The sequence below is a fragment of the Lagenorhynchus albirostris genome, chromosome 3, assembly GCF_949774975.1.
Source record: "Lagenorhynchus albirostris chromosome 3, mLagAlb1.1, whole genome shotgun sequence".
In the NCBI taxonomy this organism is placed as follows: Eukaryota; Metazoa; Chordata; class Mammalia; order Artiodactyla; family Delphinidae; genus Lagenorhynchus; species Lagenorhynchus albirostris.
Genome location: NC_083097.1, coordinates 62760347 through 62786907, shown reverse-complemented (window position 1 = coordinate 62786907; position 26561 = coordinate 62760347). Strand labels below are relative to the sequence as shown.

At 40.3% G+C, this 26561-nt stretch overlaps 1 protein-coding gene across 4 annotated transcripts in view; it reads left to right on the top strand.

Moving 5' to 3' along the window:
• The first annotated feature begins 2567 nt into the window (after positions 1–2567).
• Positions 2568–26561, top strand: part of HOMER1 (homer scaffold protein 1) — a 124354-nt gene continuing 100360 nt past the window's right edge. For all 4 annotated transcript variants that reach the window (XM_060143183.1, XM_060143182.1, XM_060143184.1 and 1 more), the window contains exon 1: positions 2568–3262. In XM_060143183.1, the coding sequence (XP_059999166.1) occupies positions 3258–3262 (5 nt within the window). In that variant the 5' untranslated portion in view covers positions 2568–3257. The remainder of the gene's footprint in view (positions 3263–26561) is intronic.

Below are 26561 nucleotides of genomic sequence, written 5' to 3'. Positions count from 1 at the left end.
CAGAAAGAAGTAAAACCCAATGTTCCTTAATTAGGAATCATGTGAGTAGTTTAATATTCAAAACATTAAAAATACATATGATATAAATTCCGTAGAGTTTTAGCTCCTTGTATTTAAACTGCACTGATATCCATTTACAGCTCTCCTAACAATCACTGAATAGGTTGGCAATCCTTTGTCCTGAATTTCCCAGGTCACTTCAGATTCCAAATATTTTGTCTATTGTTAAATGATGTGTTTGGATTTTGGTTTGGAAAACATGGTCACTGAGCTTATAGACTAACTCTGAAATAGCAACAGCCTTTGGCATTTTGTAGTAGCTCTGTTTTGGGGCCATGGTTATCATGTTAAATCAGATCAAATCAAAGTTCATTATTTGAGTTGACCTAATAATAAACTATGAAATAACGGAGACATTTAAAAAACTTTGTAGTAATTTGGAATTTGAAGAGCATTCATAGCATGATTTATTATAGACACAAACACACACATAGCTAGTAAACCTAAAGATAGATGGCTCCTCATCGTTGCCATATAGGAAATGAAAAACAGCATACTTAAGAGATATTGTGTTATACGTTATACGGTCAAAACTAAGGAAGACAAAATTAGTCTAACTGTGCTTGTATTAATACTTAAATAAAAAGGATTTGGTAGTCTTTCTTATTTTCAGTTTCCATAGACTGAAACTCATATTCTTGATAAACCAGAACTGAGAGGGTACACTGGGATTTGCTATGTGTTGTACATGACGATAATTATAAGGGAACAAAGTCAAGATTGACTCATTATCCTATGCCAAAACATTGCTGTTTTGCAAATGAAAACGTTTAGATCATTTGATGCCTCCCACCCCATTATTATACTTCATATCATTAAGATAGTGTTCATGGCTCTGCTCTTTATTCTTTAGTGCTTTAGGTAGCCACTAAGAAAGAAAAAAAGTTTTAAAGCCTACTAAGTCCAGAATGGCATTTAATAACTCTTTCGAAAATTAAGGTGCTTTTCCCCAAGTCTTGCTGGAAACATATCTACCACTGTGCTCAGTCTCTCCTCCCACATTTCCGTGCTGGTGGGGACTTGAGAAACCCGGGAAAGCTGCTGCAACAGGGGTGGGAGTGGGAGATAGGCTATCACCCGCTTGACACTTCGGCACTGTTGCTATGAATGATTCACTTGTGTTTGGCACATTTGTTGCAAGGAAATCTCCTCCTCCCGCCGCTCCTCTCGGCTGTCTCCTGCGCTTTGGCCTTTAAGGAGAAGCGAGAGCAGGTGGGCACAGAAGAGCTCGCCGAGTCCTCCTCCCCCTGCTCCTTCCCTAATTTAGCAGTACTTCCGGCCGCGTGACATCATCCCCCGCACCCCGGTGACGTGAACGGCGGGTGACGTGTGTGCGGAGAGGAGCGCGCTGACGTTGCTATTTAAAGGTCCTCCTGCGGGGAGGATGGAGACTCAGCGAGAGCACCCGGTGTGGGGCGCGGAGGAGGCTGTGGCGGCAGGGAGCGGGGCCAGGAGCCAGCAGCGGAGCAGAGCGCACGGCACGCGCGCCGTCGACCACTAGGGGAGGGGGGGAAAGGAAGGACGGACCGCCGGACCTGCCGCCCGGCCTAGCTCCCCACGAGGGCCGGCTCGGCCCGTGACCACCAGCGTCCCCGCCGCCCTCGCAGCTGCCGCCTCCTCCCGCTACCCTCAGGGCCCCGCCGGGCTCTCGGGACGGGTCAGCACCCCAGTCCCTGGTGCCCGGCCGCGTTTCCGCGGCCGCCGCCGCGGCCGCCCCCTCCCGCGAGCAGGGGGAGGGACCGCACTGCTCCCGATTCTCCCCGCCCCCTCCCCCGCCCCTCGCAGCCAGCTCTGCTGCCGCGCTCGCCTCTTGCTGGCGGCGCTGACCTGGGAAGCGGCGCCCTCCGCTCTGTGAGCGGCCGGTGGAGGCGGAGGCAGCGGCGGGCTTCGGGCCGCGCAGCCAGCGCTGCTCCGCCGAGCAGGAGCTGGAGGCCGGCGAAGGCGGGCGGTGATGGAAGTGTGAGAAGGCGGCGGCGGCGGGGCCCGAGAACTGTGAGGCGGCGTGTGGCGGCGGCGCGTGGCGGCGGCGCGGAGCGGGAGAGGCGAGGAGCAGGGGTGGGGGCGCTGGAGCAGCGGCTGTTCTGCGGCTTCGAGCCCCTTTCCCCTGGTCCCGACGCGGGATTAGCCGCCCGCCTCGGCTCGGGCGGGCTCCCGTCGACCCTTCAGCCCCGTCCTTCGCCGCTGTTCGGCCCGTCCCGGAGCTGGGGGCAGGGTGCCGGGGGGCAGCGTGGGGCTTGGCTCTCTGATTCATTCATTCTCCGCCGCCGGAGCCTCGAACTTGCGGTGCTCCGAAGAGCGGAGGGAAGAGCGGCAGCAGCGAATGAAGGGCCGGGCGCGAGCCGGGCTCCATTGTGCTCGGCGGCGGGGGGCGGGCAGGGGCTGAGGGAGGTGGGATCCGGCCCCCTCCCCCTGCTCCCCGGCGTGCGCTGCGCCCCCAGCCTGCTGCCAGCCTGGAAATGGCTCCGTGTGTTCTCCTCGGGAGAATGAATCGATCCTGCCCAGCCTTCTCTTCCTCCTCCCCGCCTCCTCTCTGCTCCCAGTCTTAGGAGGGGGGAAAAAAATTAAAAGACAGATTCCAATGTGGAGTGCCATGCACGTCGCGAGCCGCTGGGTTTGCACTTGGAAGAGATTTTTCTACATAGCTTTTTCTAATGTGAGCGCAGGGAAGCAGTGGCATTACTGCGCTTAGGATTTTTATTTTCTCGTAGGGATCTCTCAAGTGCTCGTCGCATTGGGTTGCACGCTCCACCCCCAGGGACCTGGTGTGGTGGAGAAATTTGAACCCGCAGCCTTAGTAGCACCGAAAAGGCCGAGTTACCTGGGCTCTCCCTGAGTGTGGAGGAGGACAGGAGAGAAATGACCACTGAACTCATTTTTTATAGGACTCCGTGAAGCTGGATTCTGCATTTCCCGATTCATAGACTCATTTTGTGGAATAGAGTTGACCGCCGTCTCCTCCGCGCAGCATTTTAACTCTAATAAGCAAATGCCACCTCTGTTTGAACATTTTGGTATTTCCCAGAGAGAAATCATTTTACCTAAGGGAACTAACTGAATTTTCAGCATCACTGAAATACCTCCACAAAAGGATCTCGGGGGGTGGAAAAGCAACTGCGAAATAACGGACGGAGAAATTCCTTTGGAGTTGTTCCGTAGCATAAGAGCAGAAACTTCCGAGCAAGTTTTCACTGGGCAAAATGGGGTAAGGATTTTGTGCTTAACCCCGCTTCGAGTCTGTTTATGTATGTGTGTTACTGAGCGGTGGTGGTGAATTGTCTGTGTTTTATGTTTTCAAACAAATTTGCCACCTTGCCAAGCTGGTCGTGCTTTAAAAATATAGGTGTATTAACCTTTTAAGAAGTTATTTTTGTGGAGTAACACCGGAGGCCGTAATTAAGGAACATACGTCTATTATTGTAACCAGAATGTAGCTTTATTAGTGGTCTTTAAGAAGACTACACGTACTGCCCTTTCCTGGTCGAAGTGCCGCAGCAGTTTATAATCAAAGTCGTGTTCTCTTAGGTTTTGTTGCCGGTATCTTTCAAAAAGAAGTCCTGCGTTCTCTCAGTACTTTGAGAATAATCAGGTGCACAAAGGACAATTGTTAAGTAATGAGTGGTTAGACTACAGTCCTTGAAAATGATCCAGTGTAAATTGTCCTCACTGTGCCCTCCTTTTTGCCCTTGAATAGCCGAAGCTAAAATCTATAGAATTGCTCTATTGGGGCATTTAAAACGAAAATCTGAAAGTCTTAGGAGGAGTCCACAGTGCCCTGCATTTAAAGATCAGAGCCTGAATAGGAAACAGCTTTTTGTTAAAGGAACTTGTTCACTTTCTCTGTTTTTTTTTTTTTCTTTTATGATCACGTCTTCAGTTTGTGTTAACAATGTCAGATGTATACCTTCTTTCAGATCCAAAGTCAACCAAGAGTGCCGTTTTCCTACCTTTTGTTAACTTTTCACACAGTAACTCGATAAAATGCTAGTGACTCTTACTAATTTAAGCCAGACTTCCATAATATATTAATGGAGTAATGATCTAGTTTCATTGACAGATTTTCAATGATTTTTTGTCAAAGAGGAACTTCTAGAATTTTCTCTCTCTCTCTTTTTCGTAGTTGAATAAACACATCTAAAGTGTAGTTAAGGGACAGAGATTGAAAGGACAGACACTGAAATTCGTTGTGACAGTTTAGGGGTGTGCACACCTAAACTTTCATTCTTAAAACGTTTAGAGGAAAGTTCTTACTAGTACTACCCTTTTTTGTTGGAATTAGAACTTGTAGTTCATAAACTTAAGTTTGAAGATGTAGAACGTACGTTGTAGGAGTCCATCAGGAATTGATGAGAAAGAGTGATACTTGTTTTTAAAACTTAAATGACAAAGTGATGAGAATATATATAACTTGCATGATTTGGGATACTGCTAACAGCAATTAAAATACCTCATTCTATTTCTAGTGCTGCTATTAGTAGCTTGGTGATCTGAGGCAAATTGCTTGACCTTTGTGGACTCTTGTTTTTTTAATCTGTAAAATGAAGGTCTTAGGTGAGTTTTAAAATTTTTTCCAGCCTGTAAAAGTGAATTATTTCTTTTTCTCCTGCAGTTTTCATAATTGCTGTTGGTTTCTTGAAGTAAATCTCTCAGATGGAGAGATTTTCTCTAAGCAGTTTTTAAGCATGTAAGCTTGGAAAATAATGGCATTTGAAAAATGTTTTGGATGAATTGTACCAATTTTAATGAGAGAAAATACTGACAAATACTACTATTCAAAATCTTTGAAATATGGCTTCCCTTGAGAGTCCGCAGCTCTTCTGTTTAAAATGTGTCAGAGAAGAAAAATCAAGTGGCAGTTTTTCATGTTGAAGGCTGCATTCTCTCTAAGCTGTGGAGTGGTAGCATCATGAAAGAAAATTCATGGTTTTCCACAACATTTAAGCTGCATGAATGTCCATGGTTTTACCAAGGGAAGCTTGAGATGAACTTAAAACGAAGGGGATTGGTCTTTAAAACATGAAAATAAGCCCCTGCACATAGCCCAGATTTTAAATACTTCAGTGTAATTAAATGTGTTTATAAACTAATTTATTAGTCCTTAATAAAGTCTTAAAGGTGGACTGGAGAGGCAAAGGAGTGAATGTTTATGGCATAATTTTTCTGCAAGTCTGCATTTGGGGCTGTGACTCTCAGTAGTAGTGACTTGTTTCATCTAAGTTGTCAAGAGAAGGCATTTGTGGAAGTTTCCACACTTAGTAGGTGTTTGTACCTAATAAGTGTTTGTGGAATAAGCACAGCCTCCTGCACCTACTTAAAACAAAAGGGAACAGAGCTTTAAATGGCCTTTAAAGTTTTACCTAGGCAATCCTAAATTACCTTACTCTGACAGGTATCTGTATCTAAAATTTAATATTGTGAGTGGAGAGTTTCATGTTTTATGAATATATTTTTGACTAATGTTAGGTTATAATAAAAATTTATCTCTGCCTTACTTTTGGATATAATTGCAAGTCTAGGGGCAAAATCAAAACAAAAGGAATGATTTTGAAAGAAAATGAGTGATTAGTTCAGGCCAAAAACAAATCTAAGGCTCCTGTGATAGTAGTTTATGAACTATGGTGGAAATGAAAAAGAACAGCTGAAACTGACAGTTGGCAGAATCTGTCAAAGTATCCTGGATGCTGCCTGAGCTGTTTTTAATTACAGTGAAGGTGGTTGAAGTATTGGTTTGTGAAATAGGTGTATCAGAACCCCTAAAAATGAGAGCAGGTATGTGAGGTAAAGTCTAGGAAAACTTCCGGGCCCCAGCGAGGAGCCCTTGTTAGGTATGACCCCCCAGCCCTCCAAGTAGTATCTCCTAAGGAGAGCAGTGAGTCAGGAGCTATTTTGGAATGATTAGAGTAGGCAACAGAAATCACATAACTTCAGTGAGGTATTTCATGCTACCTTTTTTTTTTTTCATGCTACCTTTTGTTTTACTTAGCTCATATTGGCAACTTAGTGATCTCAACAAGGGACTATTCCCTCCCCCCTCTTATTAAGAGTGAGTTATTTTTAAAATGTGACTTTCCCTGCAAATGAGGTTGATAACGCTCTTTGTGATTTATCTCACCTGCCTGTGGGTGCCTCTGGAAACCCTCTTCTCCGCCTTTCCTCAGATAACTTCCTGAAGCGTGGAAGTGAGTGCTGCCTCATTGCAACCTGAACCAAGTCGCTTCTTTGCTGGGAGAGGAAGCTGACACCACTTTCTGCCCCATGCTACTGGGTGCTGCTCTCCGGGGACTTTAGCTAAAACGCAGAAATCTTGATCCAGCATGCACTGCAATCTGAATGGGCTTTGTTGCAAAGGCAACCACTTAATCACTTCTAACATCAGGAAAGTTAGATGGAAGTCTGTTCCTTTTACCAGGTTTGAACCCCTATCATGTGGCATGTACAGCAGCTCAGTACTGCTGATACAGAGACCAGTAACATGTGCTTCTTCCCTTAGGGAGTTTATAGCTTAGAAGTTGATCTAGGATAATTACCTGAATGGAATTCATGGCAGTTAAGCGACTGACAAAAGTGTCTTTATACTTAGTTGTAAACTCAGTTTAGTTTTAAGTGATTAAATGTCTCAGATGAAAAGGTGGTTAAAATCTCAGAAGGTTCAACATCACTACTGCAGTGTGTTTGTTTGTTTTTCCAGACCTATGGTGTTCAGTTGAAATATTTATTTTTAGTTACTCCATTGCTTTGTTTTGTTATTTTAAGATTAATCCAACTCACTGGATAGAAGAGTAGGGAAAATGAGTTCCAAATATTTAAGTGTTTCCTGATATAATTTTTAAATGACTGAATATAAGGCATTTTAAGTAGCTTTATTTCTCAGTTAGGATCTGTTTAGTTGAGTGAAATGTGCAGTTTCTTGTTTGTGTTGCATATTTGTAATGACCCATGGCTTATAAAGTGACCCTATAGTTTACGAGATTCATTATGTTTGTGGAATGATTGAGATCTTCCTAGAAATCAAAAAGACTTCTCTGTTAAGGTTTGAAAAGTTGAGTGCTTTTTGAGACAATATAATGTTTCATCCTCATTAAGTATCTTCATTTCGAAAGAATCTCCATGTGATAAGCAGCATTTATATACATTACAGGAATTGAGATAAAATTTTCCAATCTTATTGAATGGGCATTGCAAGAGTAAGTAAAACTTTTTAAAGGCTAATCATTCAGTGGTCTTTAACATGTGTAATCATATAGAACTGAATCTTTTAGGTTAAAAAGTCTTAATTTTCACAACATATCTCTGTATACTATAAAATTAGGACATCCATTATCACACTGTTAAAAGAGACAGATTTATCAGTGAACTTGTGCTCTTAATTGCAGTTTGATTTTCCTTTCTTCATCCATCATAAGTCTAACACATTGGTTATTTCTGTGCTCCCTAATAAAATATCTGATTTGAAAAAAAGATGAAATTGATGAGAATCAGTGTTGCTTGTTTTAAGCAACATTTTTTAGGGAAGCAGTTGAAATTAATCACATGTATATGTTACCTTTTTTTGTGCTTTGTCATTACCCTCCACTTGTATTTTATTTATTTCTCATCTTGTTTTTAAAAATCTCACTTCTCTGGTAGGTATAATTTAGAATTACTTTTACAGGTACAAAACTAAATTACTTGGTTTTTTTGGCTGCGTTGGGTCTTTGTTGCTGCTTGCCGGCTTTCTCGGCGAGCAGGGGCTACTCTTCACTGCAGTGTGTGGGCTTCTCATCGCGGTGGCTTCTCTTGTCACAGAGCACGGGCTCCAGGCGTGCGAGCCTCAGCAGTTGCGTCTCACGGGCTCAGTAGTTGTGGTGCACGGGCTTAGTTGCTCCGTGGCACGTGTGATCTTCCTGGACCAGGGATCGACCCCGTGTCCTGGCAGGCAGATTCCCAACCACTGAGCCACCAGGGAAGTCCCTAAATTACTTTTTAGTGACCTTGCAAAAGAAAAGAAACAAACTATTCTTTCTCATGAGGTTTCTCCCCCCCACACACACACAATGATTAATTGTGAACCCAGTATGGCTCTTGTGTAGCTAAAAGAATTTTAAATATGTAAAACAAACATTTGACTTAGTTAAGATCTGAATTTCATTTACACATAATTATCTTTTTTAAGATAGGCTACTGGAAGAAGGCAAAGCATCATTGTTTTCTTTTTTGTTTCAGAAAATAAAATTATAAAATCCGAAAAATTAGCAGTCTAGCCAATACTCTCTTCATAGTACAGTTTACCTTTGCACTTTCTCTAGCTTTTGAAAAATCACTTTAATCTTTTTTTTCACTTTAATCTTTTAACACCTAATATTAGCTTTTTAAAAATTGCTTTGCTTTATGGACATTTTCTTTTAATGTTCTTCCCTAAAACATGAAGCATTTCCGTGTTATCTTTGAAAAGAGTCGGCACCAGTTCCTTAAGGCAGAGCAGTTTTAAGAATTGTGGACTTTTTGTGAAATTACCAAACAAGAGTTAGACAGAAATTAAACACAAACAAAAAAGTGTACTGAGGGATCACAGATACCAAACAGCTTTTATTCCTTTATTAGGTTGTTTTAAGTCATGTTTATTATGTCATGGGCACATCTGGATCCATGTGTCCACATGCCTCAGAGTCCAGAAGGCTGTGGAAGAGAGTGTTCTTGACCCCCACCCCACCTATAGAAGGGCTTGCTCCTCATTTGTCCCTGTCTTTAGTAGGAGGGCGGAGATAGATAACCACAGCTCTGGTATCTCTCTGAGTACCGTACAGTGTGTTTCCTAACCACCTAGGTCGTAGCAGAGCACACACGTGCAGTGTAAGTTGAAAGAATCTGGGGAATTAGACCCCACTCTTAGTGTACAGAAAATGCCGATTCCTAGCAGTTGGGTATAAGTTGGATGTACCAATTATTTTTCTGATAAACTTTCTTGGTAAATTGTTGGATCCTTTAACCTTTACATTTAAGCATGGCTCAATCTTACTTAAGTAGTGTTGCCTTCTGTTTCATTTAAGAAGTTTAAGACGGTTATATTGAATCAGGCTTTTCTGTGAGTTGGAATTTGCCCTACTTACTTTCAGTTTCCCCCATTAGGCTCTTAGTAATGGTCGCTACGAAATTATCTTAAGTGGATTTGACTATCAAAGAGCTCAAAGTACTCATACTAGAAAATTTCTGTCCGTGTTCCTTTGTGGAAGGTAAGTCTGTACATGACTAAACTTAGGTAGGACAATTATTTTGAACCAACTGTAATACTTGAGTGTGCTTAGCTTATCCTTTTACGTTTCTGTGCTTTCTTTTTGCTTATCTTGTAAAACTGCTGTTTTCTGTCCTCTGTAGTTATGAATCTCTGTCATATGACTTTTAACATTAAAATTCATGTGCTTTGCTTAATCACCCTGCCAGCTCCCAAGATGTTTACAGAATGAGGATTCCACCTACTCTTGTGTACTCAGTTTTGCCAGGGATCTGTATACATTCAGCTGAATGGAAAGACTCACAAATCACCCTTCAACTCATCTTCCTTGAGGTTCTGTTGATTAAAAAAAAAAGTTCTGGATCTTGCAGGCTGCCTTTTTTCCCTACTCAACTGAAAATATATAGGATTTTAGTTGTCTATTTTTATTGTTGCTTTCATTTACTATTTTTTAATGCTAAATTGACATTTATTGCTATGCCTATGTTAATGTGAGGGTAATAAGACATTAATGGAAATACTGCTACTTAGTTTTACTTGGTAGCATATTAGTATATTTGGAGTAATTAGTATATGATCTGTGGTAAACTGTAGGTTAGTCATACGGTACAAAGCTAGCCTGAAAAATATTTTCAAAGATGGTGCAGTGGTCGATTAGAAACCAGGATGCAAAGCTGTATATTCTCAACTATATAAAATACATCTGTACATGCATAAAAAGATTTGAAGGAAATTCATTAAAGTGCTACCATGTTTATTTCTGGGACATACAATTGTGAAATTTTGTTGAGTCTTTCTGAATCTTTAAGTTTCTCTGTGATTAATATATTAAGTTTTAGAACTTCTCTTGGGTTTAAAGAGTGAAGGTCTTAAAAAATACTAATATCTACAGTACAGAGTTATCAGGATCAGTCACTGTTCCTACATATACATAGATACTTATGTGTTTGTATCAATTTTAGCTTGTTTATCTCAAATTTTATTTTTCTTTTCAAAATTGGCTAAAGTAATTACACCAATGATAGCAAAAATGGTTTCTTGTTTAAGTGTAAAGGAGTAGTTCAGAATGTTAGTACTAATCTCCACTTTTTTTGGAGCCAGAGCTCAAAAGGAAAATGTGACTAGGGGAGGTCATGCAGGGGCAGAACATGTGCTAGATCTCCAGCTCCTTGGGGTTCCTACCATTAGCTCAGGGGATCCTAAATGGATGCTCACATATACAGAGACTGATTTATAGGGGGTTTCTAACCCCTCATAGTTAAAAAAAAAATTCTAATTTAATGTAAGCTTAGTGTCTTGATAGTGAGTTTTAACTAAATGGATGTTGTCTTCCTTTTAGATGGTACTGAAAGAAAGTGCATTCTAATTTTAGCGTAATCAGTGTCTGCTCAATGCATTATATTTTAAATACATTGAAGTCTTTCTCATAAATGAATTGAAATGTTATTACATATGTTTTGTATAGTTTCCAAAGTTGATTCTACAGTGTAAATTCCATCAGTCAAAGCCCTGTTAACTGCTCTTGTAGTTAATGGACACATGAGCCTCAAGAATGTGTGAGGAAGCAGGGTCTACTTCTCTGAAGACTTCAGACCAGAAAAAGAATGCTTAAGATGTTATCTTGAAACACTTTTCCTAGAGCTTAATGTTGGACCATGAGACCCATAAGTGGAAGGATCACTTGTGGCCTACAGTACAATTTCTGAATCATCATGCAACAGCTGTAAGTTGTTTGATTCCCTAGAATTCATAAGAGACAGCTGGGCCTTATTGTATCCAGATTTAAAATTGTTATTCTTTCTGAATCTTTTCCCCCAGAGGTCCCAAACTCTAATGCTATCATTGGCTGGGCAGAAAAATGTGTGAATATATAAGGCAGAAGGCAGTAAGGCTTGGTGGGGACCGTGGGAAAGTGAAGAGAGCATGTCCTGCCTGAAGGCATTTGTAGCCAGTGTTCTAAAAACCCTCTGGTGAAAGAAATACACCTGAAGCCTAGTCTCTTATTTATTTGGCACTTTTTGAGCTCCTACCATGTGTTAGTGACTGTGATACTTTGATCTAGGTTGGATACAGTAGGTTTGGAAATGCTTTAACTCTTGACTCAAGAAGGAAGACCAGAGCATAGCAGGGTAGCGGCAGAAATTCACACTAGATTAGTGGTTCTCAAATTTGAATTTGCATCAGAATCACCTAGAGGGCTTGTTAAAAACACAGATTGCTGGACTTCAACCCACGTTTTTGATTCAGTAGGTCTGGGAGTGAGGCCCACGAATTTGCTGTTCCAATGACTTCTCAGGTGATGTTGATGTTGGTCCAAGGACCTTACTTAGAGTCACGGCGTTTGAAAAACGAAGCTTACGTATGAGAAACTTCTGTCCATTCAGAAGCCTCGATGATTCTTGAAGCTTTCTTTTCTCTGCTTGCAAATTGAAAAACGTTATAAATTTGAACTAAAGGGGGAAACCTTGATTGAACCTTTTATCTACTGTTTATAAGCTAAAAGATCCAGGACAACTTGAAACTGATCTCTATCTCTTTAAACCTGATTACCTCCAGCAGTACTTACCAGTTAATGCCACTTGCTTCAGAGTGACTTCTGCTTTCTGGCATTTCGGAATGTATTATTTCTAAACTACCTGACACTGCTTTGACTTCTGAAGGTTTTTTTGTGATTTTTTTTAAAATTTATTTTTATTTTTGGCTGCGTTGGGTCTTCGTTGCTGCATGCGGGCTTTCTCTAGTTGCGGCAAGCGGGAGCTACTCTTCACTGCAGTGCGCAGGCTGCTTCTGTCGCGGAGCACGGGCTCTAGGCACGCGGGCTCAGTAGTTGTGGCTCACAGGTTCTGGAGCGCGGGCTCAGTAGTTGTGGCGCACAGGCTTAGTTGCTCCGCGGCATGTGGGATCTTCCTGGACCAGGGCTCAAACCCGTGTCCCCTGCACTAGCAGGCGGATTCTTAACCACTCTGCCACCAGGGAAGACTGACTCCTGAAGTTTTTATGCTTTTGGAGGAAGTATGATTTCCTTCTAAGTTGTTTATCCTGTTTAGCTATCCTTAAGTTTGTCCACATGCTATCGTATTAGTTTTCTGTTGCTGTGTGACAAATCACCATAATTTTAGTGGCTTTAAAACAACACCCATTTATCTCAGTTTCTGTGAGTCAGGAATCCAGACACCTTAACGGGGTCTTCTGCTCAGGGTCTCACAAGGCAGCAGCAGTCAAGGTGGCAGCTCGAACTAGAGTCTTATCTGTGGATCAGCATCTCCTTCAAAGCTCATGTGGTTGTTGGCTGAATTCATTTCCTTGCAGCTATAGAACTCAAAGTGGCTGTGACTTCAAGGCAGCCAGGAGGAGCCCCTCTCTGGTGCTTCATCTTGTTCTAAAGGACTCGCCTAAATAAGTCAGGGCCACCCAGGGTACCCTCCCTTTTGATTAGTTGAAAGTCAACTGATTAGTGACCTAATTACCTGTGTGACATCCCATCATATTCAAGCCTTCTACCCATACTGAAGGTGAGAGTTTTATGCAGAAAATGCCCACCAGGGGGCAGTAATCTAGGGGCCATCTTAGAATTCTGCCTGCTGCACCACATCAAATACCTATGGATATTTTCCAAATGCTCAAGTATCAGTATGTCCATTCCATTTATTTTTGGTTTTTTTTTTAACTTTTAAAAATCTGTAGTCCTCTGCATTCCTGCTCCACTATGGACTGGTTACTCTTTAGTTGGATTATGTAGTCTCATACTAGACTTTCCCTTAATTTTTTTGGGGGGTGGGTGGTGAGGCATCATATCTCCTGTTTCCTGGACACTGTTTTCTTCACTTATCCTTTTGTTTTAGTGAATCTCCTTTTCCTGTAGTTACCTGAAAATGACTAGGTAGGAGATAACTTTTTTGAGACATATGTGAAAGTGCCCTCCCCCTCAACTGAGGCTAGATCTCTAGACAGGAAGTAATTTTCTCTTATTACTGTGAAGGCACTGATCTGTCGTCTTCTAGTTTCCAGTGTTCCTGTTGAAGCCTGCTTGTTTCTGATGCCTGTTCCTTCATGTGTTACTCTTACCCCACTTTGGAATGTTTTAGGATTTATTTTTTTTCTCTGCTGTTCAAAAATTTCACAATGATGTGGTGTGGCACTTTTTGTTTGTATGTTTTTTTTGTTTTTTTTTAATTGTTCTTTTGGTCACTGCTGGACCATATCAGCCGTCAACTTCCCTAAGTTTGGGAGATTTTCTTCTATTTTTAAAAAATATCATTTCATACATTTTTTTCTCTTTCTGACCTATTAGTTGGATGGTAACCTTTTTGTCTTATCTACCAGTTTTTTTCTTTTTATTCTGCCTTCTAAGGAAATTTCCTTGACTTCATCTTCTAATACTTTTATTGGATTTTTAATTTTCACATAATTTTAAATTTCCAGGTCTTCTTTCTCAATATGTCATCGATTTGAGGACACTTACAGTGTTTTGAAGTTTTGTTTTCTGTTCCCTAAATTTTCTTTTGTGTTCCTTTTTTGTTTAGTTTCTTCTTTCATGATGGAAACTTTCCTGGAATATCTGGTAATCCTGAGCTGTGTGTAAGAGTAAGATACTAAAAAGCCGGTTAGAAGCTCTCTGTGACCCAGTGAGTCCTGTCACCGGTGGGCTTCGTGTTAGGCATTTAGGTGGTGAACAGGCCATTTTCTTGGGTGATTTCCAGGTATCAGTAAGTAGAGATCTGTTCTCTGAGATTGTAGGTCTTTTCTTTGAGACTGTTCACTCTAGAGAACAATCTTCCAATGTATATACCTCTTGGCATTCTGAGAGCAAGGTATATACCATTATATACCCAGGAGGCATATTACCTGCTGTAAACTGAAAAACATGAAGGGGAGGGTTTGCAGCCTTTCTCTTAATGCTTCATCCTTGTTTTCTGCTATTGGTAAAGGTAGTTGCTTGACTATGGAGGGTGGGAAGGGGGGAAGGGAGCTCTCATTGTTCTGTTACTTAAACTTTGGATCAACTCCCCAGTATCAGCCCCATACCTCACACCCTCTCCTGCAATTCCTTTGCCTCTGAATTCTGGCCAGCAAGTTGTTCACTTTTTAGTTCCCTTTTTTGCAGGCACTATACAGTTTCCTTGGCTCTGCCAAGTCATGTACTATTCCTTCTTCCAAATTACTTCTTTCAAAACTGTATTAAAATTACACAGTGGAGTCACTTTTGTTCTTTGGTTTTATGGGTTTATACCTTCTTTTTCCCTTCACTTTCATTTTAGTGTAGTTTCAGAAATGGAAGATATATGTGTGCAATTAATTTGCCATGTTTGACCCGAATCACTGAGCCTTAGCTTTTGAATTTATATAAGGCATCTTTCAGAATGTGTTGACACTGTTGATGGTTAATTGATTAGTATTTGGTGGATGATGAAGTGTTGACTTTCTAAAAATCTCTCTGACTTGACCGGAAAACTCAGTGCATGATGTAACCACATCTTAAAATTTAAAAGTTAAAGTTGATCATCAACCCAAACCTCAGCAAAGCAGAGCACTTACTCTCTCAACTGTGTCAGGTAGTTAAGGTGTTGCTACAGTTTGTTCCTTAGCACTGTGCCTCTTGAGCATTTGTATAACAAACATTAAGCACTTTATTTGTGTTATGAGTCACGCTAGGCCCTGGCAATACAAAGATGAGTAGACAGTCATGTAAACAAGAAATTACATTACTGTGACTTAAGTGCTGTAACAGAGATGTATGTTGTATTTGCCAGCACAGAGAAGGAAGTGCCCTCCTCTACCTGGGAAGGTCAGAGAAAGCTTCACATAGCCAGTTATGTTTGTTTGGAGCATTAAAGAACAAACAAGAGTTGATGAGGGCCGGGGGGTGGGGGCAGTGAGGAGAGGGAAAATGTGTGAGGAGGTTGTTAGGGTATTTTGGGCAGGGGAGTGGCAAAGGTACAGCTTCAAAGGTGGCATATGCTAGTTAGAAAGTTTAAGGTAGTTTGGCATAACTCAGATATAATATAAAAGTAGATTTGGCTAGAAAGTTAGTCCAGGGACAGATGATGGCTGTGTCATGTCAGAGGATTGTACTTTCTGTAGATTAGTGGTCTCCACATGTTTTTGTGGCACCCATATCAATGAAAGATGTTGGGCATATTCCTTCATATGTGTATATTTATAAGTTGCATGTTCTACTGTGTGTGTGTAAACACACATACATATATATTATAAAACATAAAAATAGAAATGAAAGAAGAGAAAATAATTTATTCCTGTACCCCACTTTAGAGGCCATTGCTTTACATAGTGGTGAGCAAAGGAACAGTTTTAAGCTGGTAGAGTTAATACCATGCCTGTGTTTTAGATTAACTACTCAGGTTACAATATGGGATGAAGTTTTAGACTTGGAGGAGGGGTGTGTGTATATGAGAGAGAAATGAGTGGGGGTCTTGGAGATCCTCAAGTTTAATTGTGTAATAGGTTAATGGCAGCAGCTTAGTCAAGAATAATGGCTTGAATTAAGGTAGAGTAGAACATGGGCTGAAGTCAAAAAGAGATTTAAGTAGTACTATCTATAGGCGTTGACAATGAACCCTGTTGATATAGAGGGGTAAGGAGATTGGCTTGGTCAGCCATTAGCTGAGATAGGGAACAAGGAGAAAAGCAAGTTTGCAGTGAGGTGAGATGACAAATTGAGTAAAAATTGATGTATTTATGGCCAACTACGTGGGAATGTCTTATAGTTGGGTATCCAGGTCTGGTATTCAGGAAAAGAGAATTAGGCTGATGATAGAGTTTTGGGAATCATTAGAATATATAAGTAGTGGTTGAAACTTTGAATGTGGATGAGCTCATTCAGGATATTTATAGAAAAGGGCAGATCAGGCCTCTCTGGGGGAATAGTCATTTAAGGGGCAGCAAAGAAGCTGAGAGAGCTCTCAGGCTAGCACAGTGAGAGAACAGTGTCAAAAAGCCAAGAAAGGGAGTTTCCAGAATTGAGTAGCCAGGATCAAATGTAGCAAAAACATCAAATGAGGCAAAAAGTATCTATTAGGTTGGGTAAGTAGTGGTCCTTTAACGACCTTACCTTGAGAAGTTTGAGCAGCCTGGGATGAATCCAAATTGCCACCAGGTGATGGTGCTAATGAAGGATGAGGAAGCAGGGACCATAAGTGTAGGCTTCTCCTTTAAGACTAAGCTTCTCTGAAATAGAGTGTAGCTTCAGCAAGCTCTAGAGTTCAAGAAATTGTTGTGGTTTTGTTTTCAAAATGGGACTAAGCATTCATTTTAGGCCCTGAGAACGGAGTCCATAGCTAGGGGTATTTAAAAATTAGAGTACAGAGGGATAATTACTGAGAAAGGAGATGGGAGAGAGTGCAATCTGGAGCACAGGAGAAATAGTTAACCTTAAATAAGAGGCATATCTTCCTTGTAGACTGGAGCGATGTATGTATGGAAGGATATGATTGGGTTAAGTTTGTAGGTTAAAGGGCAGGAGACTGGGAGGGAGTTCCTTAGCTGGGGGACTCCATTTCCTCAATTCATTCCCTGATTCATGTAATAAACAAATATTCTAAATGCCTGCTATGTGTCAGGCACTATTCTGAGTATATGAGCTACATCTGTGAACAAAGAGCCTTGCCTTCATGGGCATGTATTCTAGAAAATGATGAAAGACAAGGCCATCTTCTGAGAGTGTAGAGCAGCGGTCCCCAACCTTTGTGGCACGGGGGACCGGTTTTGTGGAAGACAGTTTTTCCATGGGGTTGGGGGAGCAATATGGTTCGGGGGCTTCCCTGGTGGCGCAGTGGTTGAGAGTCCGCCTGCCGATACAGGGGACACGGGTTCGTGCCCCGGTCCAGGAAGATCCCACATGCCGCGGAGCGGCTGGGCCCGTGAGCCATGGCCGCTGAGCCTGCGCGTCCGGAGCCTGTGCTCCGCAACGCGAGAGGCCACAACAGTGAGAGGCCCGCGTACCGCAAAAAAAAAAAAAAAAAAAAAAAAAAAATATGGTTCGGGCAGTAATGCGAGCGCTGGGGAACGATGGGGCGCAACAGATGAAGCTTCGCTCACTCATCCACCACTCACCTCCTGCTGTGCGGCCCGGTTCCTAACAGGCCGCGGACCGGTACCATTCCGCGGCCCGGGGGTTGCGGACCCCTGGTGTAGAGGATGAAGGTTGGTCAGAGCCTTGGGAAGAGAGGTGAAGAATGGGAGAGATTACTGACCGTGAACAGTGAGGAGCTTGGAGGGCCCACCTGAGGTTAAAGCACAGGTTTTGGTGCTCCTGTTGTGGAAACAGTCTAAATCCAGGTTGCTCCTGTACCTGAGGAGAAGAGAACTGTGTCTTAGAAGGGCTTTCCTGGCCTCCATTCTGCTAAAAATGAAGCACGAAAGAGGTATGTCCAATTTTGGTAGTGTTCTATTGAGAGTTATTTACATATGCCACTTTTCCCCACCCCAGTCCCCTTTTCCTTCTGTAGAGAACATTCTTATCTTAGGAAACCAACCTAGTAAGTATTAAGTTTGCCAGAATGGCACCAGTTTCTTAACATTTAAAGCCTTGTCTGCGGGAAGCATCCTGGAACCTAGTCCTGTGGCATGTCCTGGAGCTCTCCTGAGTTTTGGGGCTCCATTTAATATTTATCTCCCCATTCCTCACTTGTGCCCTGTACACATGCCAAACACAACACACATGCACTCATGGGGAACCAGAGTGTAGAGGGGTCCTTTACTGAATTTTTTCTTCTGTCATACTGGGGAAAGTCACAGAGGTTAATTGATTGGCGTGAGCACTCGAACATTGCTCTGATGCCTATCGAGAACTCAGTATAGTATTACTATTTTGGAAGCAGTTTTGCAACTTTAACTTACCCTGTCTTTCTTACTCTTGATAAATGTAAATATTCTTAGTCTTCTTGGATGGGTGGGCTTTGTTTTCTTTCTAGTCATTCAAAATACCTGTACTCCCTGGCTAATTCTAGTTTCACTATCATGACAGCTTGGATAGCATTTTATTTTTTATGGGGACTTTCATGCTGGGGGAATATGTCTTAACTAGCAAATTGAACAGCATTTTTCTTTTTTGTAGTAGTTAGAATCAGTTAAGAAACAGAGACTTTGAAGTGAAATAAATTTTACTTCAGCTTTTGTTCTATAAAGTTTAATTTCACCATCAAGCTCTAAATTGATGGGACTGGCACCATTTTTTAAAGTTTTTTTTTTTTTTAATTTAACCTCGAGAGATGGATTTAGGCTGCAGAAGCTCTAGCTGTGATATAGAACAGCATAGCATAATACAGGCAGAGCAGTTTAGAAATCAAATGAGGTCTTTTGAACCAGCCAGTGGCTGCATTTAAATTATTGATCCTCTTAGCTCTGTGATCTTGGGCAGGTTACTTAAGTTTTGTATGTCTCAGTTGCCTCATCTGTAAAATGGGGATAGAATTATGAAGGTTAAAGGATCAGATATAAACAAGTTGTTAAAACATTGTGGCAATAGGAACTACTTAATAAATCACAGTTATTATAACTAGTTTTTATACAGTTAAATTTCTGGTATTAAAACTAAGTTTTGTGTTTTTCTGACTTCTAAATAAAGAACATGAAAAAAATTTTTTAACTTCTAGTATTACTGAAAGCCAAAGATAAGATTTTAGACTTCATCGCCTTCTAATAAAATACCCATTAATAAACCCCTTCCTCCTGTATTTTATATCCAAAGAACTTAAGCTGTTTAATGTTCTAATTTCATTGATTATCTTGGAATATCCTGATTTGGGGGGCCTTGATGGAACCATGAAAATATTAATTCTCAGTAAGGAAGTTGAGGTTTAAATATTATATGTGATAGGAATAATCACCTATTCTACTGTAATTAATTTTATAAGATGCACATACAACTGTTTTTATGAAAACTCTTTTGTATAGTTAAGCCATCTTGTTGGTCATCTTAATAGGTCTACAGAAGATTATTTAAATATCTGATTAGGTCTTTCTTATTAGACATGTTCACCAATTACAAGAATCTTTAAAGTCAGATATTATTAAATTACTCAGATTAGAGTTTAATATAGGAAAAGGTAAGTAAAAAAACAAAAGAATAAAATATACTCATACTTATTACCTAAAAATATGTTTCTAAATTCTTATGATAGCATTAGTTTAGACCATAAGTGTCATGAGGGCAGAAGCTGCCTTGTCTATTAATTCAAGTAACAGATGTTTATTGAGCGTCCACCGTGCACCCAGCACTTTTTCAGGTGCTGGGAATATTGCAGGGAACATAATAGACAAAAATTCCAGTCCTCATGAGATCACATTTTAATGTAAATTGTATCTGCACTGCTTGGCACATGACAGGTGTTCAGGAATATGTTCCTCTACACCCTTTAGCTGCCCCAGAGGCTGAGTATAAAGGTGCAAATAGTCTCCTTCCCTAGCCAGTTACTGTTAGGGGCTACAAGTCAAGTTATGCTAGGGGGCTTCGTATGTCCCCTCCATGGGTCTGTCTGCAGAGGTCATGGGACCCTGGAGGATTTTAAGCAGCAGAGTGAAATTTCAGTTCACGTCAAAGTGTTGCATTTATGCAGTTGAAATACTTGTTTGACCCCAGAGGGCCTGTTTTTCCTCTTTTAGTAACTGAATGTTGGGTCTAACTTGAATATAAGTTAAAAATTAAAGTAGTGTATTAACTTTTTCAAGTAGAGTTTTCATGTAGATGGAGGAAAGAACCTTAGAGATATTCTGCCTGTTTTTTTTTTTTAATTAATGTTTTGTTTCCCTTTGTTTTCAGATGCAGAAATAACCTTGTAAGTCGGTACCTGTGTCGTTTTTAAGTGAAGCAGGTGAGGGCTTTGCCCAGAGTCCCAATGTTAGATGGTGGTAGAGCCTAGCCTTCTATTGCTTGGCCTTGTGTTCTTTCTGAGTGGTGTACATACACCACTCAGTACACCATCCATTAGTACAAGCCAACCTAAAAATCGTTTGTTTAACAAGTTTATACATTTCTTGTATTTTGAAATCTTGAAATCTCTCCCTTTTCTGAATCCTCTTAGCACTTTATATTACCTCTCCTGTGGCATTTATCACTTTGTACTCTTACATAATTATCTTCTATTAGAAAAAATTTTTTTCTAGTTGAAACCTCTCTGAGAATAGGATGTATATGTGGTTCCTCTTTGTATATTCCCCATAGCTCTTAACCGAATGCCTGGCATTCACTAGGTACTCAAATTATTAAACATGTACTCACAGATTATATTTTTGGGTCTGGTAACCATGAAAACCCACAAGAATCTATTTAGCCTACAACAATTTAAGAAGTTCTTTGGTTTAGCCTCAAATCTAGGTTTGAATTCTGGCTTCATCCTCAACTTGGCTTTGTGATCTTCAATAGCTCACTTATATCCTTTTCTTCATCTGTAAAATGGAAATAGTATGTGCTCCATCTAGATTGAAGATTTAGGTAGTAAAATGTATCCAAAGGATCTAGTGCTTGATGTACTTAATAGCCGCTCAATAAATGGTAACTATTCCATTTTGAAATTTATTTTCTATTTATTATAAATGTGCAGATTTTAGTAATAGCTCTATTACTATGTGCAGGATTTATAATAACAGAGGAAGTTCTGTGGTGAAAAGTTGACAATATTTTGGTGTGGTTATCAGATTGTAAAGTCTGGGGTGTTTGGCTTACTAGTTATTTATTTAGGATGTCTGATTTGGGGCTCTATGGACTGATTTACACTGCGAAAACTTAAAAGCGACTGATAAATAAACTAGAATGGCAATTTATTAATAAGTCATTAGAAATACATCCTCTCCCATGGAAAAAAATGCCACAGTGGAACCCTTGCAATCAGGAGGTTGCTTGACGAGTAAAGGTAATTGATTGGATGTTTAGTGCTACAGTAGTCTCATGAATCAATCTTCACCTGCCACTGGGATTGTTGGGACCCCCTCACCCCCAGAGAGTGCTAGGGGCACTGCCTAATCACCTCTCATGAATCGCCTGTTCTTACACGTCATCTGCTTTTGTGTTGCATATTCTTGAAGGAAAAAGCAAAACACTTGGAGGTTTTATACTTAGTCATTAGCCTGTCATTTCTGCCTGAGTTTACAGCCTCACTTTGGTTGGATTAGGGGAGCTTAGATAGACTCCTAAATTTTTAAAATTTAAATTTTGTATTAAGAAAAGTTTTAAGCATATGAAAACCTAAAGAGATTTGTATAATTAACCCCTATGCATCCATCATCCAGCTTCAACAGTTATTAACATATGGCACATATTGTTTCATCTATACTGCCTGTCCCTCTCCACATTATTTTAAAGCAAATTCTAGACATGATATAATTTTATCTGTAAATATTAAGTATGTATCACTAAGAAATAGGACTATTTAAAAAAATATGTACAATACTATCATCATACCAAAAAATCCCACTAATAATTTCTTAACATCTGATCAGTGATCAGAGCTCCCCAATTACCTCATCAGTCTTTTTAAATCATTGAATTGTTCAAATCAGCTTCCAGACATGTTTCACACATTGCACTTGGTTGATACATTTCTTGGGTTCCTTTTAATCTATAACAGCATCCTCCCTTTCTTGCTGTTTATCAAATTTGTCATCTAGAATTTTACATATTCTGGATTTGGCAGGCAGTATCCTCACAGTGTTGTTTAACTTGTTCCTCTGTTCTCCTGTCTTTGGTAAACTTGTGGCTAGGTCTAGGCTTGATTGGATTCAGGTTTGAAATTTTTCCCCTAAGAATATGTCATAGATGGTTGTGGTTTACTTCCTGTCTGTTGCATTATACCAGAAGGCACATAGCAGTGTCTTGGCAGTTCTCTTTTTGTATGTTAACGTTGATCATGGGGCTTGGTATTATCAACTTGATCCATCAATTATATTCTTTCAGTGAAACCATTATATTTTAGTTATTTCTAATTTTATTCTCAAGGAGTACCTTGCTGTCAAACATTATTGCCTTTCTTCTAATTTGTTCTTCACATGCAGCCAGAATGATCTTTTAAATATTAGTTAGATCATGTACTACCCTGCTTAAAACTGTTCAGTAGTATCCTATTACTCATAAACTAACACCTGAACTTCCACCCATTCTGTGAAGATCTGCATAACCTGGGCTTGATCTGCCTTTCTACACCTCATGTTATGCCATTCTGTCCTTTGAGCGGAAGTACGCCTTTATTCATAGCATAGGCTCTTGTAGTAGACTGCCTGAGTGTGTGATCTTGGGCAAGTCATTTTAACTGCTCTGTGCCTCGGTTTCCCCATATTTTAAAGTCAGCGTTTTAAGAGTATATGCAATAGGATTCTAATGATAAAGTAATACATATAAATCACTTAAAACAATGCCATACAAAATAATAAATACCAAATATTAACTGTTGGTTGTTGCTGATGCTGGTGTTATCTCTCTCTCTGTGTTGCAGCCACACTGTATTTTTCAGTTTCTGGAACTGCCAAGCTCTTGCCAGCCTCAAGATCTATCCACATTGTTCTGATTATCTCTTTCTACATGACAAACCACTCAGAATTGAGTGGCCTAAAACAACAGTATCATTTATCTAGCTCACCAATATGCAAGTTGGGTAGAGCTTGGTGAGGACAGCTCATATCTGCTCTGTGTGGCACTGTCTGGGGTGGCTCAACCGGGGGCTGCGAGATCTACTTTTAAATGGGTCATTCATATGGTTGGCAAGATAGTGTTGGCTCTTGACTGTGAACTCAGCCAGGGACCTTGGTTCTTCTCCGCAGTCTGTTTAGCTTTCCTTTCTGCATCGTGGTCAAGTTTGAAGAGTGAGTGCCCTACAAGAACCAGGCTGAAAGCTGGATGGCCTATTGCCACCTGGTCTCAGAAGTCATACTGCATCACTCTGGCCTCATTGTTTTGGTCTAGCAATCACAAAGGTCCATTCAGATTTAAGGGAAGAGGACATAAATTCCACCTCCTGATAGGCAGATGACATGGTTCTAGAAGAGGGACAGGAGTTATTGTTGCAGCCATCTTTGGAAAATGCATTTTGTCACACACATGCTATTGTCTGAGCCTATGAAACACTATTATCACTCCGATTCCCACTCTTTAGCTAACTATCCAATCTAAATCTCTTCCTCCATTCCTGATGTGCACACTCTTTCCCACAGCTCTCTATTTTCTTTGGCAATACTGATCACAGTTGGTAATTATCTCTTTAAGTCCATGAAGGTTAAGGCCTGTTATATATCCAGTACCTTGCCTAGAATCCTTTGAAATGTTAAAATGTATTCTTTGTAACTTACAAATACAAGCATCATATATCATATTTTCATTAGCAATAGCATATTCCAAACTTTGTTGGAAGAAAGGAACAGAGATACAGAAACACCAGGAGTCAGTCCTTTAGCTCCTCAGAGTTCATCTCCTACTGTTAGCTTAGGGTGAGGATGGGGTAGAGGAGAAACACATATATAAATTTTGTGAGGGAGAGGAGGTAGGAGGAGGAAGCAGTTTGAACGGCTGAATTCCTACTATTCTCCCTGTACTTTTAAACCTAAACCCACAAGTGTATTTTCTATTCCCCTATTCCTCTAGGATCCAGTTCATGGCAAAAGGCTTCTAGCTGGTCTGACAAAGAAATACTCATGACTCTCAGGGAGCAGCCAAATAGATGTACTTTATTTAAGAAAAGCTAACCGAACCCTCACTCAGAAACAGTGTTCTTTTACTTTTGGCACAGATCTAACAAGATTAGGTTCCAGCTTTCTCAGCCCCTGGGAGACTGGGTAGGAAAGAGAGAATAGACTTTTTGAAGTGAGATATAGATAACAGCAAGAAAAACAGCTGTTGGTGCCTCAGATATTGTGGCCTGGGAATAGTTAGGTGGTGTAGAAGTTTTCACAAATTCTAAAGGCTTTTATTAGTTAATAAACATAGCATGCCAGTTGCTGAGTGTTAGAGACAGAAGGGTGAACAAACTCTTGGAGCTTGCAATCTGGGGATGGGAGTAGACTTTATGATTACTTTGACTTTTAACCTACATGTGTCTTTATATTTTAAATGATTTTTAAAATGATTTTCTTATAAACATCATATGGTTAGGTGTTCCTCTATATCCAGTATGACAGTCTCTGCCTTTTAATTGGGGTCTTTAGACCATATACATTTAATATGATTATTGGTATTATTTGGGTTTAAGTCTACCATCTTACTTGTTTGCAGTTTGTCCCATCTATTCTTTGTTGCCCTCTCTTCTTGCTCTTTTGCCTTGTTTTGGCATACTTACTTGAGTATATTTTATAATTCCTTTTATTTACTATGTTGGCTTACTAACTATACCTCTAAATATGTTTTGTTGTTGTTTAGTGATTCTTTAGTGTTTATAGTATGCACTCATCACACTCTACCTTCAGGTGGTATTATATCTCTTCACATATAATAAGAACCTTACAATAGTATAGTGTTTGTGCTATTATTATACATTTTACTTCTATTAATAACATAACCCTCAAAATAAATTGTTATTTTTACTTAATTATGTTTTTAAAATTTATTTTATTAATCTATTTTTGGCTGTATTGGGTCTTCGTTGCTGTGCATGGGCTTTCTCTAGTTATGGCAAGCAGGGCCTGCTCTTCGTTGCAGTGCGCAGGCTTCTCATTGCGGTGACTTCTCTTGTTGCGGAGCATGGGCTTTAGGTGCGCGGGCTTCAGTAGTTGTGGCATGCAGGTTCAGTAGTTGTGGCTCGCGGGCTCTAGAGGGCAGGCTCAGTAGTTGTGGCACACGGGCTTAGTTGCTCTGCAGCATGTGGGATCCTCCTGGACCAGGGATTGAACCCATGTCCCCTGCATTGGCAGGTGGATTCTTAACCACTGTTCCACTAGGGAAGTCCCTTAATTATTTTTAAAATAAGGCAAAAAACATTATATTTACCCACATATTTACCATTTTTGGTGCTCTTCATTCCTTTGAGTAGCTCTAGATATCGATATCCATATGGTATCATTTTCTTCTACCTAAAACTTCCCTTTAACATTGTCTCACAGTACAGGTCTACCAATGGTGAATTCTTTCAGGTTTTGTGTGTCTTGAGAAAATAAGTTCACCCTCATTATTTTAAAGGTTTTTTTTTTTTTGAGGTAAAATTCATGTAACATGAAAGTAACCATTAACTATTTTAAAGCATATAGCATTTAGCACATTGAAGAGGTTATGTAAACATCGCCTCTGTCTAGTTCTAAGATATTTTCATCACCCTAAATTCACTTTCTTTTTTTTTTTTTTTTTTTTTTTTGCGGTACGCGGGCCTCTCACTGTTGTGGCCTCTCCCATTGCAGAGCACAGGCTCCGCACGCACAGCCTCAGCAGCCATGGCTCACGGGCCCAGCCGCTCTGCGGCATGTGGGATCTTCCCGGACTGGGGCATGAATGCGTGTCCTCTGCATCGGCAGGTGGACTCTCAACCACTGCGCCACCAGGGAAGCCCTCACTTTTATTTTTGAAATATGTTTTTACTGGGTAGGGAATTCTTGATGAGTTTTTCTTTTCATACTTTTAAGATGTTGTTTCACTGTCTTCTGGCTTGTGTTGTTTCCAGTGAGAAGTCTGCTATCATTTTTCCTTTGTTCCTCTGTATGTAATGTGCCCCACAATCCTGAGATTGTGTTTAAGGTTTTCTCTTTCTCATTGGTTTTAAGCAATTTAATTATGATGTCCCTTGGTGTAGTTTTTTTCATGTTTCTTTGTGCTTCAAGTTTGTCAAGCTTTTTGGGTTTGTGGCTTTGGGATATTATCCAGTTTGTAAATTTTCCAACCGTAATTTCTTCAGATATTTTTTTCCATTCTTCCCATCTTTGAGGATTTCAATTGCATGTATATTAGGCTACTTGTTCTATAATAATTACATTGATACTCTATTTTTGTGTTTTTTTTTCCTCTGTGCTTTATTTTGAGTAGTTTCTATTTCTGTATCTTCAAATTAGTTTTCTTTCCTTTGGCAGTGTTTAATTTGCTGTTAATTTCATCCAGTTTGTTTTTCATCTCCAGAAAACTGATTTGGGGCTTTTATATATCTTCAAGTCTCTCCCTAAAATGCTTATGCTTTCCTCTGCCTTCTTGAACATGTGGACTATCATTATAATAACTATCCTAATGTCCTTGTCTACTAGTCTTATCATCTGTGTCATTTCTGGGTCTGTTTCTGTTGATTGAGTGTTAGATATTTAGAATTTTAGTTTATTGAGTGCTGAATATTTTTGTATTTTAAATATTCTTGTAGAAGGGCTTAATGAAAGAAGCAGGATATTT